Source organism: Oncorhynchus mykiss, chromosome 12 (assembly GCF_013265735.2).
Source record: "Oncorhynchus mykiss isolate Arlee chromosome 12, USDA_OmykA_1.1, whole genome shotgun sequence".
Classification (NCBI taxonomy): Eukaryota; Metazoa; Chordata; class Actinopteri; order Salmoniformes; family Salmonidae; genus Oncorhynchus; species Oncorhynchus mykiss.
Window position 1 is genome coordinate 81,468,581 of NC_048576.1, and position 16,625 is coordinate 81,485,205.

The window sequence follows — 16,625 nt, forward strand, 5'->3', positions numbered from 1 at the left end:
GCTTTTCCAACAGTCTTTAAGGACTTCCCACATATGCTGAGCACTTGTTGGCTGCTGTTCCTTCACTCTACAGTCCAACTCATCCCAAACCATCCCAATTGGATGGAGGTTGGGTGATTGTGGAGGCCAGGTCATCTGATCCTTCTTAGTCAAATTGGTCAAATAACCCCTACATATAGACTCCACCATGCCCCATAGCCTACATATAGACTCCACCATGCCCCATAGACTCCACCATGCCCCATAGACTCCACCATGCCCCATAGACTCCACCATGCCCCATAGCCTACATATAGACTCCACCATGTCCCATAGACTCCACCATGCCCCATAGACTCCACCATGCCCCATAGACTCCACCATGCCCCATAGACTCCACCATGCACCATAGACTCCACCATGTCCCATAGCCTACATATAGACTCCACCATGCCCCATAGCCTACATATAGACTCCACCGTGCCCCATAGCCTACATATAGACTCCACCGTGCCCCATAGCCTACATATAGACTCCCGCATGCCCCATACACCAGTGCTAAAATGTGTGTTTGAGTATGACACAGTGAAATGGCTGTCGGTTCCTTTGGAGGTGTGTTTTGGGTCATTGTCCTGTGGAAAAACAAATGATAGTCCCACTAAGCCCAAACCAGATGGGATGGCGTATCGCTGCAGAATGCTGGTTAAGTGTGCCTTGAATTCTAAATAAATCACAGACAGTGTCAACATTAAAGCACCCCCACACCATCACACCTCCTCCTCCATGCTTTACGGTGGGAACCACACGTGGATATCATCTGCTCACCTACTCTGCGTCTCACAAAGACACAGCGGTTGGAGCCACAAATCTCAAATTTGGACTCATCAGACCAAAGGACAGATTTCCACTGGTCTAATGTCCATTGCTCATGTTTCTTGGCCCAAGCAAGTCTCTTCTTATTATTGGTGTCCTTTAGTTGTGGTTTCTTTGCAGCAATTCGACCATGAAGGCCTGATTCACACAGTCTCCTCTGAACAGTTGATGTTGAGATGTGTCTGTTACTTGAACTCTATGAAGCATTTATTTGGGCTGCAATCTGTGGCTGGTAACTCTAATGAACTTATAAATTAACTGAGCTAACTAGAAACCTTTTAATATATAAGTTTAAACATTATTTAAAAACAATTTAAATATAGTATATAGAAATGTTGTGGGACTATAGTAGATGAAGAATCAATATTTTTTTAGATTGAGTATTTATTGGGTCATTATGCTAGTGTATTACGTATGTTTGTAATAGTGTGTTATATGTGAAAGTTTGTTTGTATTATAAATTGTATTTTAATGTTAAGGACTCTTGGAAGATTAGTCCAAATGGGGACTAAAAGAGATCCTAATAAAATCAAATCAAATCTGCAGCAGAGGTAACTGGATCTTCCTTTCCTGTGGCGGTCCTCATGAGAGCCAGTTTAATCATAGCGCTTGATGGTTTTTGCAATTGCACTTGGAAATTTTCCGGATTGACTGACCTTCATGTCTTAAAGTAATGATGGACTGTCATTTCTCTCTGCTTATTTGAGCTGTTATTGCCATAATATGGACTCTGTCTTTTACCAAATAGGGCTATCTTCTGTTTACCACCCCTACCTTGTCACAACACAACTGATTGGCTCAAATGCATTAACGAAGAAAGAAATTCCACAAATGAACTTTTAACCCGGCACACCTGTGAATTGAAATGCATTCCAGGTGAATACCTCATGAAGCTGATTGAGAGAATGCCAAGAGTGTGCAAAGCTGTCATCAAGGCAAAGGGTGGCTACATTGAATAATTTCAAATCTCAAATATATTTAGATTTTTTTAACACTTTTTTGGTTACTACATGATTATGTGTTATTTCACGTGTATTATTTCATAGTTTTGATTTCTTCACTATTATTCTACAATGTAGAAAATAGTTTTAAAAAAACTAAAAAACAACCTTGAATGAGTAGGTGTTCTAAACGTTTTGACCGGTAGTGTATATGTGTGAAATTTGTTTTGATTTAGAATGGACCAATATCATGGACCTCTCTCTCGAAACTGTGGTTCATTTTCATGCCAGCCAGGTAGGCTAATCTCCTGCTGTAAAGATAAGCAATGTGCTTAATATTAGGAAAGTTGAGAAATAAATATAGTAGGCCTAGCCTATAGAAAGGTGATGGAATATTGTGAATGTATAGTATGGAGCTAAATGCAGAGCTATTGAATGACGTTTACATTGCCCTTGCAGATACTGTATGATTATTGGGCTGCGGGCTTGTGTTGAAGTGTTCTAGCTTGTAATGTCAAAAGCCATGCTGTCGGCATCCTCAGATACTGCCTGGGAAGGTACACCTTACCTGCCTCCTATCTCCAAATCATTTCAAACAGGAGGATTTCTGTATTTCTGTAACAAAATAACTTCCTGGCAGGACACAGTGTTTCAATGGGTCACTGTGTTCGGGGACATTCAGCTATTAGAAGAGGCATTTTAATGAAGTGAAAGTGCCTGCTTCGTGCTGGCCACCAGAATACCAGATATGTGGAGTGTGTGGTATGCTAATAAACATCAGCATTCAACACCCACAGCGTAGGGCTGTCAGTGTGTGGACTTAAAGAGTATTACACTACGATATTTTAGCACCTCCAGGATTGCTAAGCATCATTATTATATGTCTATATATTTTAAAGCTAAGCAACGGACTAATACCACCACGGTATATTCCATACAGGAACATGTCCACTCACTGACTTATCTGATAGCTAGTGTTTTATTCCATTTGTTACGAGTTATGATAATGTTATAGTGGTATGGTGAAATGACTAAAATAATGGCACACTACGCATACTGTACCATATAGATTTAGAGGCATAATTGTATGTGGGACTGTAATGCTTTATATGCCTTTGCGATCATGTCCCTTTTTTGACGCCCTGTTAGGAGCCTGTTACCAGCTGATTGAAAAGCCATGTGCTTTCCTCCTCTCACATTTCTCATGGTGGCTTTTTTTCTATGTGTACTTTTGGGTTAGTACGAACTTCGCAACCTTTCCAGCAACTCTGCTTACACTGGCAACCCAGGACCCGCAAATGCAATGAAGCTCGTACGTGAACTTTACCAAGCTTGCTAATGCTGAATTTAAGCAATGGCTAATACACTTCTTGTAAAAATTATTACATAGTTTGCTACATGTACTAATGTAATGTATAAGAATTGTTGTTCATGACTTATATATGATAACGTGTTCTCATAAATACACGGAGGCGGTTTTCGCGGCATAGGTTAAGCCTAGTCCTGGACTAAAAAGCACTTTCAATGGAGATTCACTGTCTGGGAAACCGCACCATGGTGTACCATGTATACATGAGTTACAAACAGTTTACTAAGTAGGCCCTCGAAGGAATAGGACTTGGTAACCTACATTGTGCTTAAAGAGCAGGGGTACAGACAATGTAAACATTAACCAGCATTAAATATATTAAAGATGTTTGCACTAAATATGATTTTCCCATTAGCTGTGTCAGAGCAACATAAACCCCATAATACTCCTTAATCACAGGATATCCCAAGCTGGGGGTCCCTGCCCACGCACAATGTCATAGTTGGTTTCTTAGTGACAGGGAACCCAGAGATTTATGTGGAACCACCGGCATGCAGCCAGCAGCCCAATTGGTCTGTAAGATTTCTCTTTCTCTCTTCACCCTTCACTCACTCTATCCTCTACCTTCTTTCTCACCCCTTAATTTCTTATCCTTCGATTTTTCTATTATACCCCCTTTCCTCTATCCCATATGGCCATCCTCACTTTTCCAAATTTATTTTGTTTTCTCTTGCTTAGCTATCTGTGGCCTGTGATGTATGCTCTGTCCTTGACACCATACATCACTCCATAATGCTATGCAGAGCCTTATATATTGGTATATAGTTATATATTGGTAGGCCGTCATTGTAAATAAGAATTTGTTCTTCTAGAATGTGTTTCATCTAGAAACTACAGTATGTACTTGTTTATGCATTTTCTTAAATCCCTTTTTAAAGCTAAGCAACAAACTCATAAGATTCCATTCTTGAAGATTCCAACTCTCATGTGCACCGGTGTCATCTTCCCCCAGCTTCCTGGTAGACAGGCATTCATCAGACCTGGTGCTGATAGGCTCCTCTGGATGCAAACTGGACTCATGGGTAGATGTAACATAGTAAATGTAAATCCTGACACTCCAATTAGTATGATATGTTACGTTTCCTATGGTACGTATTCATTTGTGGATGTCCAACATCCATTTCGTATGATATGTTATGAATTACAATTCATATGTTACAAATTGCAATTCGTACAATATGTAAAGCATTTGCTAAACTTATGACATGTTATGAATTACAATTTGTTATGCATTATGTTAGCTAGGTGGCTAACGCTAACCTAATGTTAGCTAGTCTAGAAATTAGGGTTAGGAGTTAGGGTAAATTGTTAAGGTTAAGGGAAGGGTTAGCTAACATGCTAAGCAGTTGCAAAGTTTCTAATTAGCTAAAATGCTAAAGTTGTCCTTGATGAGAATCGAACACGAAACCTTTGGGTTGCTAGACGTTCACGGTATACGCCCGACTTTCGTTTTTGCCTTAAGTAATCCTCTGTCTTATGTAACCATGCCGAACATAACATATCATACTAATTTGAGTGTCCTGAATTTACATTTACTATGTTACATCTGGTCTGTGAGACCAGCCTGCTGGATGAGAGCTATTTGTGGAGAAAGTAAAAGGTGACCAACTATCTAATGCTGATGGACAGGCTGAACAAAACATCCGTGGTTAGTTTGAGAGAGATTGGAGAGCTGCAATGACATAGATATAGGTCAGGTGTATCATTCAAAGGTACAGGTATAACATTCAAAATCATATTTATTCAGATATATTCACACATTGTTATATTTGTATTTCATACTTCCATGGACCTGATGGCTGCAACTAGAAAGACAGACATATTTTTCTGATATAGCTTTCCCCACATTGCTTGAGTGTTTTCTACTGTCATATGCCTTCCCACCTGACACAGTGGCATATATTTTAACTAACAAATTACTTTGTCGCCCTGTCCCTTCTTCCATTCAAGCTCTCCTTTTTCCTTCAGCTGTCCTCGTCACCTCATCCCTTCCTTTCTCAAGTTAACAGAGCGAGGTGGGAGGAACATGGGGATAAGGTTGAGGTTAAAGGTTTCAGGGCAGAGCCTAACATAATGCTGTGTTTGTAGGACCAAAGTGGTAGCTGGTGATGTGGGGGGGCAGAGGACACTAAAGCTCAACACTGAGCCTCTGAGAATAAGGGACTACACCTCACAGCTGTGTACATAGACTAAAAACAGACAAATGAACGTTGAGTCTGACTGACGAGGGGTGGCCATGTTGACACAGGGGTTCCAGAACATTCTGTCTCTAAAGCTATACTGCTGGCATTCTACAATCCCCCTAGCCTGACTCATTCTTATAAATATGAGGGAGAGGAGAAGTGTAATTGGAAGACAGAGAGTGAGAAGGGTAGAGACCAATTGGGAGATGGGTAGAGACCGAGAGGGGGAAGAGTGGTAGAGACAGAAGGAGAAGGGTTGAGTCAGAGGGAGAAGGGTTGTAGAGAGACAGTGGGATAAGGGTGGTAAAGACACTGAGACAGAGTGAAACTGTGGCTTAGAATTCAGCAAAAATTAGATGGGAGTAAAGGCAGTACCAGAGAGCCAGGCAGAGAATTGAAAAGAAGATGGACAGCAGAAGGATTTTCACAAGGAGGGACAGAGTAACAGATCAGAGAAGAAATCTGAGGAGAGGGGTTGGACTTAACCAGTGACTCAATAGTGTCCTGGCAACACTGTATTATTGGACTGTGAAGCATGACTGCTTTGATGTGGTTTTATGTTCCCGCCAGTCAAGCTGTGCAATAAAATAGAGATTAATTGCAGGACAGGGTATGTGATCTGAATGACAGTTCTCTGACACTGCAATAGCTAAACACATAATAAAACACACCTTATTACACTGTCTACAGCTATTACAGAAAGTACTTTTAAGAATTACCACAAACAAAATGCTGCAAAGATTGAACATGTCACCATGGACACGAAAGTGACAATTTCCCTTTGTCATCCTCCATTGAATTGCGTTAACGTTGAACGAATCTTCAATAAGGCATCGTTCTGGATGGGCAGAGAAAGAGGACATCTAGTGGAGTAGAGAAGACTGAAAACAACTCCCATTTCCCTCTTTACTCAGCGTCCCCCACCCACCCCACTCTTGAATATGTTTCCAGCGGCATCATACTGGCTATCAATACCATAGTCAGACAGACACAGTTATCAGGTAGTAATAAATAATTTTATTTTTCCCCATCAGTTCAATATTAAAAATGAAGTTCATGACATACGTTCTCAAGGTTAGCTCATCTGTCCATATTAGTTTATGTGTAACAGTGTGTTGAATGGTGTGCATTTCTCTACATAATTATTGACAAGTAGAAGAAACTGCTCCACATAAATCATGTTGGCATGGCGATCATCGGCCTCCTCCATTAGCTGCTCCACCCCCGGACTGATCCTGAGCTCCTGACATCATCAGGAAGAGAACGAGGGGAACAATGTACATCCACTGGAGAGAGGGAGGCAGAAGTTCATGTTATTATCAAATGATACAAGATGTTAATCTAACTCAGGGTAAGACTACAAGCTGTGATTAGTGATGCTTCTCCTGCACAACAGTCCCACAGTTTCATCCCGTTCAATGTCCACCTCACTCAGCAAACGAGAGAAGGACAAAGAGTGTCTGAGAGAGTGAGGTGAACAGTGAAGTGAGACATCTCAGGGTCAATGCCAATGACAAGTGTGTAAAAGGAGGCACAAAATGACTGTGGTGACTTTGGCTACTTAAACTGTGATAATCTAATCCACTTTAGCAACGAAGGTGTGTATGTTGTCCAATCATTTTACCAGAGTGCTTCAGCTTATTCCTAATCAATGGGACACACCTGGATTAATTAAAGGTCTGCAGTGACAAAAAAAAAACCTGATCATTAGCACTGGATCATTAGCATTGACCTTGAATGACAAGGACAGGAGAGGAGGGACAAACAGGAAAAATGATTAGTGAAAAATGTTAGCGTTAATCAAATCAGTGAACAGTATAACACATATATACATAAGCTTGCCAGAAGCAGAAGAGACACGGAGCGCGGCACAGACATAGGCTGACAGCCCAGAGTGAGTTGCTGAATGAGCCAAAGTGAGAACAGTACTTGAGTGGGAATCAGCTCTGCTGCTCTTCGGCTCCCCCTGCTGAGGGTTGTGCCGAACTGCTGGCCATGAGGAAGATTGCACCTCCCAGAATCAAATACCACTGGAACACAGCACAGCATAGCACTAAGTCAACAAACGGCACAGCACAGCACTGAGTCAACAAATGACACAGTCACAATCAGCAACACAAACTCAGACAACAGCACTGATTAAATCAAACACAGCAATGGAAGCACAGCACATAAAACAACACAGCACAGAGCCCTATACTGTGAATGCGGTTTGAGCAGTTAGTGAGGTAACTTTGCTCAACGGAGTTAAACTCGGGATACTACCCTGCTGCCATTCGGGTTAACTCAGGGCTAACTCCCATTTATCCTGAATGAAGTGTCTGAGCTGCGAGTCGAGGACCAACGCAATCAGACTCCCTCCCTCTCGCAAAGATTGCGTCACCATCCCCTTCATTTGAGGAAGACGACTTTGTGTGTTAAAATACGTAGAGTTAGCGGCAGGCGGGCAACCAATATCAACCGTCGTAGTACGGATAAAGCCTGAGCTGGAATGTGAAGCTAACTGAAGCTAGCTAGTTAGAAAACCCAGAGTAGCTTCAAATCATAGCATACCCCTCAGGACAGGACATATCCGGATTGGCTAGGGTTAGACAAAACAAAGACACCTAACAACATGCACATATACACTGAGTATACCGAACTTAGGAACACCTTCCTAATATTCAGTTGCACCCCCCTCTTTGCCCTCAGAACAGCCTCAATTCATCGGGACATGGACTCTACAAGTAGGGCTGTTACAGTGATCGCATTACTGCCACACCGGCGATCACGAGTCATGATTACAGTCAAATTCCACGTGACCGTTTAGTCACGGTAATTAGGCTTCTCCAAGCTCTGATTCTGCTGCTGATCATTAGTAGCCTACAAAACTTGCTAACTGCCTGGTACTCAGCTCTCTACTGTCCCTCTAATCACTTTGACATCAATGCAAATGTAATCGAAAATCAACAGGAAAATGAACCACGTGAAAATCGTCCTCTATTCGCTATTTAAGTGCATAGATGACATGTATTTTTTCCCCCTGCCCGTTCCGACACGTGGATAATGGTATATTCTAAATCAAATACTAAATCATGTGTGTGAAATTTAGTTATGTAAAGACAAGAATAAATCAAGAAGTCTGATGGGTGACAATATTAGCCTATCACTTGTGAATGATGTGTTATCACTTGTGAATGATGCCCAGCTTGTGTGCAGTGCAGTAAGGAAAGAAACAGCGCATGCCTTTTTTTGCGACTTTTTCAAATCATAGTCGCACACCTCATGTAGCCTAGTTGTGATACAAACCATATCAAAAGTGGCCACATAGCTTCTGAAAAAGATGCATATTAAATCAGCTTTACAACGGGTTCAGAGCCTAACTGGCATACATACGCAGCATGTGAGTCAAGTTTGGGGGAAGACAATTTTCACCATAAAAATACACCTTATAAATATATAAATAAAAGCATTACATGCATAATTGCATTTGCGGTCACCTTTGAGAATGATATTTTCCCACTAATGGACAGCTGCACTTTTAGCCTACTGCCATGTGCGCATTGCTGCAATTATAATGTTAAGAAATGCCTAATAGTTTAGCAACATTTTAAACTAAATGTTCTGATCTGTTGTGTCAGCTTCATTGCTTAAAAAATGTTTTTTTGATGCTAGTGGTGGTATTCATTTGAGATCTATCCCATCCCACAACTGTCCCAGACTATTTTGGGAATATTTATTTCTCGCACAGAATAGGTCCATTTTTGTACTATGGGGGATTGACAGTCTAGTGCTTTTGCTATTCGTTAGGCCTTCTCATCTTGTTGACTGTCGTAAAGTAAATGTGGACACTTCTAATATCTTCAATATGCGCCTCGGAATTGGATAAGGACGTGCGCAGTGTCGTCCCCAAAGTGTCTGTCTTCACTTGTAGCCTGTGAGAAAGACATGATCACGTGACGGAGAGCCATTTGAGTGAGAGGTGCTTTGGATCATGCAGCCGGGAGAAGGGAATTATAATTATTATATTCAGCCCAAGGGCACAACGACCACTGGTGGCAATGGCATGGATTTTTTAAGGAGCAATACGGCCACACAAAGGGGATGCCACCAGGAAATTCGAGGCATTATCAAGTGCTTGTCAAATTGTGAATGAGAGACTGAAGTGTACAACCTACGCAAGAAACAAAGCAGAGCTCATGCCTTTCATGCAACCTTTTTCAAATCATCTTAGTCGCATCATGCAGCCTTAGAATGTATTAAAAATCCAAACATATAGCCCAACATTTGTATCACAACTAAAGTTACACAAATATCTCTAAATTAAGGAGTACCTGTTTCTTTGTTAATTGCTCAACATAGAATAGCATGTGCGCACTCCCTCAAATCAAAATATCCTTTCTATTTTATTCAACCAATTGTATTCTTCATATTATAAAATAATATCAAATAATGCCACGGAATTCTAGCAAATCTTGTCTGCTAAATGAACTAGTGCAGCCCACAGCCGTATGGCATAGCCAGATCAGGGCCTAACACTCAGAGTATGCTACCCTGTTCTGAAATAGACCACATTTTCTTCATGTCATGTTTCTTTAGACCTGTCTAAAATAAATAATGGATTTATTGTGAAGGTGTAGGCTATATTACATGGATTTATTACATTTTAAAATGTAGATGTTCCAAAGATCTCCATCAGTTGCTTGTAGGCTGTGTGTGGAAGACAGGAGATGCTAAATTTGTTTATATTAATTACCGGTAAATTACCGTGAGATCGGCAGTTATTTGCTTGACAATCACCGGCTTATGAAATGTCATTACCGCCACAGCCCTATCTACAAGGTGTTGAAAGCGTTGATGTCCTTTGGGTGGTGGACCATTCTTGATACACACGGGAAAGTGTTGAGAGCGGACAAATCCAGCAGCGTTGCATTTCTTGACACAAACCGGTGCGCCTGGCACCTACATACCATGTTCAAAGGCACTTAAATCTTTTGTCTTGCCCATATACCCCTGAACGGCACACATACACAATCCATGTCTCAATTGTCTCAAGGCTTAAAAATCCTTCTTTAACCTGTCTCCTCCCTTCATCTACACTGATTGAAGTGGATTTAACAAGTGACAATAAGGGATCAAAGCTTTCACCTGGATTCGCCTGGTCAGTCTGTCATGGAAAGAGCAGGTGTTCCTAATATTTCGTACACTTAGTGTGTGTATATATATATATATATATATAAATAATGGAACAGAGCAGCTCAAGACTGAACAGCAGAGCAGAGTTTAAAAGACTTGAAAAACCCACAGTACAGGACACAAACCACAGATGTCTATGCACACTTACATATTTGGCAAAGAAGGATTTCTGCTCCTGTGGCTTGCCTCTCTTTTCATGTTCTATGTCCATGCGCTCAATAAACAGAGCCGTCTCCGGCCTGGGGGAGAGGATGATGAAGGATATTGTTAGACAGAGAAAGGTTGAATTTGACCCAAAAGAGTTAGAAAATCAAATCAAATTAAGATTTGATAGAGCCAGAACCATATTTCTGTGACCAGAACATCAATAAGGACTATGACTCACTGGGGTGCATTGGTAGGCACTATGATGGTCAGCGTAGTGTTAAAGGCCTCCAGATCAACTTCGTCCTCCACCTCTGTCCCCCGACACGCGCCTGGAATGGTCACTATGGAAACGCCGATGAGGTAGCCTGAGACATCAGTGTGGAGGGTGATGACATCGCTGAGGTGGGACTCAACTAAAGAGCACTGAGGGAGACAGAGAAGAAACAGATATGTTTACAAAAGAAAATGCCAATGAGGTGTGTTGTCTTTTTAATTTCAGCTTGCTATGAGGGTGAGACACACATACCGCTCTGACGAACGCCGTCAGGTAGCCATCCATCTGGCGCTCTGTCTGCCTGTCTGTCAAAGACACTCTGGGCACTCGGATTTTGTACAGACCATCCACAGCAGCCACTTCCTGTGTCAGGGGGACAGGAGGGATACAGATTCAGAACAAAATCCTGACTGCTGACAGTAAACTCCAAACCACATCTGCCTCTATCTTCCTCTCCCACCTTCAGAGTGTTCCTGTCCTCCTCTGATAGCTGGCTCTGGGAGAGGGACACACTGGTCTCCCTCCCACCCCTTAACTGCAGAGCTCCACGCATACGGAACCGAGACACATCATCTGAAAGAAAGAAATGGTATAACAACACACGATGATCACCAAAATCGTGACCTTGATGTCTCCTTCATTTGGTAAATGGAACCTTGAAGAATAACATATCAGTTAGACAATACATACTCACCAACTTCAAAGGAATGCTCAAGAGGGACAGAGAATCCACTGAAGTCTGTGTCCAGCCCATCACCAGTCTGCAGAGAAGGAAATATATGCAGTTTTACTAGAAAGAATAGATTCCGACTCTTGCTTACAGGTACACTGTGGTTGGACAAACTTCCTGTTTAGATTAAGACACTGCGGAGCTGGAGCGAGATATGGCTTGGAAAACGTACCTCAATCCACAGAATTGTGTTGTACTAGGAATTGTCCAATTATCCCAAATGTTAGACCGAGAATTTATTTTTTAATGGCAGTGTCTGTCAGCCAATCAGCTCCTTTGTTGTCCCCCCCGACTAAAAGAAAATATTGGTTGACCAAGAGTTGTCTGTTCTTTCGACCAATCGATTGACACATCCTATGTGTTTCAAATATATGCACAGAGCCTGTCTGATGCTTTAAGCGAACTGTTTGATGAAATAGTTAAGACACAAATGACTAGAGTGAGTCCGACCGCAATTGATTTGATTGTGCTGCCTGGCTCAGATTTGCTGCTCTGTGTTACAAAAAAAAGAGACAGCGAATGACTGTGTGACTAGCACCCGTTGTCTCTCTCTCCTTCCTGCTGCAGAGACCACCACAGAACATCAGTGTGTATAGTGTTGTCTCTCTCTCCTCCCTGCTGCAGAGACCACCACAGAACATCAGTGTGTATAGTGTTGTCTCTCTCTCTCCTCCCTGCTGCAGAGACCACCACAGAACATCAGTGTGTATAGGGTTGTCTCTCTCTCCTCCCTGCTGCAGAGACCACCACAGAACATCAGTGTGTATAGTGTTGTCTCTCTCTCCTCCCTGCTGCAGAGACCACCACAGAACATCAGTGTGTATAGTGTTGTCTCTCTCTCCTTCCTGCTGCAGAGACCACCACAGAACATCCGTGTGTATAGCACTGTCTGTGTTGCTGAAGCTGCAACATAATTACACTGACTGAAAAGTTCTGTTACCGAAATTCCTCATTTGTTTAGGAAAAACTATCCCTATTCCCTCAACCTGTGCTCTCTTTATGTGACATATGTATGCTTCGCAATCATGTGACAAATAGGGACTGACCTATAGCATATCATAATCACATCAATAAATTGGTTATAACAAACTCTGTACACCTTAACACATGTGACAGCAAAATGAATGCAGAGGACATGACAAATAAAACAGTAAACGTTCCCCTTTACTGGTTGCGCAGGAGGTAAAGGGGAAGCCAGATGGGTGGAATACATTTTGCTAGTTGTGGAAAATACTGGAGATCAAGAAAAAGATGGTATGGAGCAAGCGCTGCATGCATATTAGTCCTGTGTGTGCCAAACAGGTGCCATTAGACTACAATAGAATTTTCCTGACCATTTCGAACAATGTATTGTTTACGCTAATTATTAATTAAATCATTGCTTGTTATTTTAAAATGCTTGATTCCATTGCTGTGTGATGACATGAACGGATAAATGATTGAGTGATGCAGTAGCCTATATAAGTATTGAAATATAGGCCTGAGTAAGTTTTGGTATTAAGACTAAACAGGATGCACTCTTTGGCCTAATGCTTGATGGTGGTTATACGAGGTTGCTATACTATGCCTACTCATGATAATGACATGACTTATTATTATAAGGATGATCATAATAATAATAGTAATAATAACAATATGAAGGAGATCAAGGAAAAAGGGTTATTATTATCATAAATATATTTTTTCGGTCAATTTGGAACAGTGCAAACACTAAATTATAAATAATGCCAGAGAGGCTGGTCTATTTTTTTTTTTAAAGTGTAAAGCCTTTATTACAGCATAGCAAAGATTAAAAACAGCAGAATTTGTGAAATTGTTGGTGCTCACAGAATCAGTAGGATATCAACTAAACACTCAAATAGGCAACAGAAGCAGGATCTGTCTTATATTTAACAGTGAGGCTATTGATTATAGACTTAATTAATTTGGCGTTTCCGCTCATCATTTTTCTAAGACAATTAAGGCAAGGGCTGTTATCTCCTCTAACTAGCTGCTGCCTCAGCCGCATTGTTCTCAACACCAATATGATGGTTTACTTTGATTAGCAGTCCTTCATTCTTCTCGGTGTAACAGTTGGGATAATGGGACATTTTGAAGTGTAACGCATTTTCTCATCCCCCGTGGTGTATTAACCTAAGCAAGAATCGAAACTATCCGACCCCAATGCAGATGTAAACAAGCGTAGGATCGGAATATATTCTGGCTAGTAGTTTTACTTACTGCATTGGCAGTTCCCAGGGCAGATCTGCACTATGGCCTGCAGAACTAATTTGATTGGCTTTTGAAAGTTGGGGGTAGAACATTTTTCAATAGAAGTGCTGCAGCAAGAAGGAGCAAAAAGTGCAGTAGGCTAACGTTAGATAGGGCCCCATTGGATGCTGTAATATAGATATATACCCTGGGAACACTTTACAATGAGCAGTTCAGATGTAAGATGACATTTCCACAAATTGGTCCTGCCATTCAAACATTGTGGTTTTGATCCGAATTCTTCTTGGCTTGATTTACAGTGCGTATGTGTTGAACACATCCGTACAATATTACAAATGACTACCATGGCGTGACAGAAATTGAGCACCACCACCAAGGCTGTCAAAACCACCTACCTAGATAACGTTAGCTAGCTAACTAACTAACTAACTAACTACGGCTTGCTAAACAACACAATATCAATCTAGCTAGCGTTACTCTAACGCTAATTTTGCTGCCTACTTAGCCATAGACGTGATAGACGTTGGTGAAAAAATTATCTGCACAGTACGTAACGCTGTATTTGATGCATATTGAACAGCTGTTTTGCATTCATGTGTTGTCTTCATTAACTCATTTGGCTAGTTAGCTAAGGTCGGACGGTTAGCAAGAGCTAACAGCAAGCACACTAGTTGTCTAAGTTAATGGAATTAGATATTGGCAAAGAAAAAAAAAAGTGGTTTGACATACCTTTCTGCCAGTGTTGCAACACGCAAAATCAGCACACAATATAAGTATTGTGGGAATAATTGACAGTAACAAAAACGACCGTGGAACTGAAGCCATTTTGTCCGACCGTGCGTCAAAGTAAACATGTAACTACAATGTTACGCGATGACGTAGTACACTGGAGAACGAGCACCGACCTATAGTAAACTGCAGGTGGCTATAGAGTAGCGTTGATAGCAAACTTCATGCAGGACTGTTGAAATGTCTAAAACAGAAGATTGAAAAACGAAAGGAAGGCCAACTCTTTGGTGACTCAGGTGTGAAACGCCAACCCTCACAATTCAATAATGCTTAGGCCTAAATGTCAAAAATGATGTATTGTAGCGACACGCACAGACATGTTAGGCTATTAGCTGGTTGTGTTGAACTTACCAGTACCCAGTGTTCGCGGGGTCCAACATGCCAATCAACCTGCTATATGCCAATCAAGGGAATGCCTGTAATGTTCTGATGCCGGGCTTCCTGGTGGTTGGCGGAGTGGCGTGGAGGGGGGTTGGGCAGGGGGATGGAGCATTGGAAGTTAAGACAAGGTTTAGCCATTGTTCTATCTCTTACGCCTGGCCTTCACAAGAGAAGGTCACGGTTGTTTTATAGATTGTCCTTCATTTATTTGGCGTGGGCTACGGCCAAACAGTTACTTGTGTGAAGTTAGGTTAATAACTCGTAAACTCAGTCCTCTGTCTGGACAATTGTTCCTCTATGATGTAGTCAGGTCATTAAAAAACAAATACGTTACAGTTCCTCAATGTAGGATGCAAGCATTTTTGTAAACATGTGGTTAGCGTGTATTTGAATACATTTTTTATTTTGTTTAAAAAAGTCGAATAAGATAGTACTTTATTAATCTCCCAAAGGGGAAATTTGATAAAACAATAAAACACACAGACGCTAAAAGCAGAACATCAAAACGAATATAAAAAACGAAGTGTTCTTGTGACTTATTGAAGAACACGTGATTAGTCTTGTTCAAAACATGAATGTGTTGAGCTCCCATTCTTTGCGTTTTAATTTCACTGTCTTAATATATTACCCTTCTTTTACTAAATAATTTATAGGCCTAGGGTTATCCATGAGAGTAATTATGTATATTATGGACTTCAAATATATTATTTGCTGTGACATAGAGAGTGAGTGCGAGCATAATAGTAAATCGGCTACACAGATACTCACATTGTCACACATTCAATACAAGCAAAAGGCCCAGGAGTGTAGTCATGTACCATCCTGTTTCACTTGAAACCTGTATATTTTACCTACCTTCCCAGGATTCCTGTTTCTGTCTGAATGTGTGAGCGTTCCTTATGGGACATGGCAACTCCCCTGCAATGTGATTCTCTCAAATTCTTGCTTTGAATCCATTCCCTCTCGTTGGGGCTGCCCATTACTCTCTGTCACCACTCTCAGACAATGGTACTGCCTCTCTGTACACCCCTCCATACTATTCTTAGGACAATCAGCACCATGTACACAGCATGTCCCCTCATGCGAAACTGTAGAATGACCTTCAAAAAGAATAATCTGGATGCATCACGAAACTAGAGCGAAATAAGATTTTCATGTAATTTAATCCACAGAGTAAGGATTGTTGACATATATTTGACATTTTTATCTTAAAGCATAATTGAGAAATAATTAATTGAATTTGGAATATTTTTGACATTTTGGCCTTACCCAGGCCTCCTTTAAGACTCCATAATGTTTAATCTGTAGCTGCTACAAAGCAACAATTGGTGTCAACAATCCTTCCAAATACCCTTCTATGGATTACATTTTGTGGAAATCTCTGAAATCGCCTTCTTTTGTTGTAGTTTGTGAGGAATCACCCATTAATATCTTATGAGCCCCTACTGAGAAGTTAAGAACCTTGGAAGATCAGAGTGGGTGCACCAGTTGGTGTATGGTCCTTAACTTGTATCTCAAATTAGAATTTTAGTGTTAAAAGAATCAAGTGTCAACCTCTACTATGGATCATTCA

At 41.1% G+C, this 16,625-nt stretch overlaps 2 protein-coding genes across 27 annotated transcripts in view; one reads left to right on the forward strand and one right to left on the reverse strand.

The window, feature by feature from the left end:
- Positions 1-6,342: 6,342 nt before the first annotated feature.
- On the reverse strand, positions 6,343-14,768 carry LOC110538610 (ER membrane protein complex subunit 10). 2 transcript variants are annotated; one of them, XM_021625535.2, is made up of 8 exons: positions 14,612-14,768; positions 11,636-11,702; positions 11,402-11,514; positions 11,194-11,304; positions 10,906-11,090; positions 10,669-10,759; positions 7,275-7,375; positions 6,343-6,631 (listed from the first exon to the last, which is right to left on the reverse strand). In XM_021625535.2, exons 1-7 carry the CDS (start codon positions 14,705-14,707, stop codon positions 7,286-7,288), a joined length of 753 nt encoding a protein of 250 aa, XP_021481210.1. In that variant the 5' UTR covers positions 14,708-14,768; the 3' UTR covers positions 6,343-6,631; positions 7,275-7,285. The 2 variants fall into 2 exon arrangements, with proteins under 2 accessions (XP_021481210.1, XP_021481209.1); XM_021625534.2 differs by lacking the exon at positions 7,275-7,375.
- A 1-nt stretch (position 14,769) lies between these two features.
- mybpc2a (myosin binding protein Ca) overlaps positions 14,770-16,625 on the forward strand; it is a 57,524-nt gene continuing 55,668 nt past the window's right edge. For all 25 annotated transcript variants that reach the window (XM_036938685.1, XM_036938689.1, XM_036938688.1 and 22 more), the window contains exon 1: positions 14,770-14,907. The gene's annotated coding sequence lies outside the window, so the exon portion shown is untranslated. The remainder of the gene's footprint in view (positions 14,908-16,625) is intronic.

Bases quoted from the DNA above. Each gene is read 5' to 3' on its own strand.
- LOC110538610 (XM_021625534.2), bottom strand. From the start codon at position 14,707: ATGGCTTCAGTTCCACGGTCGTTTTTGTTACTGTCAATTATTCCCACA. The intron at 11,091-11,193 runs GTATGTGTGTCT...TGTCTCCCTCAG, and splicing joins TGACGGCGTTCGTCAGAGCG to TGCTCTTTAGTTGAGTCCCA. The intron at 6,632-10,668 runs GTAAGTGTGCAT...CCCTCTCTCCAG, and splicing joins AATCCTTCTTTGCCAAATAT to TGGATGTACATTGTTCCCCT.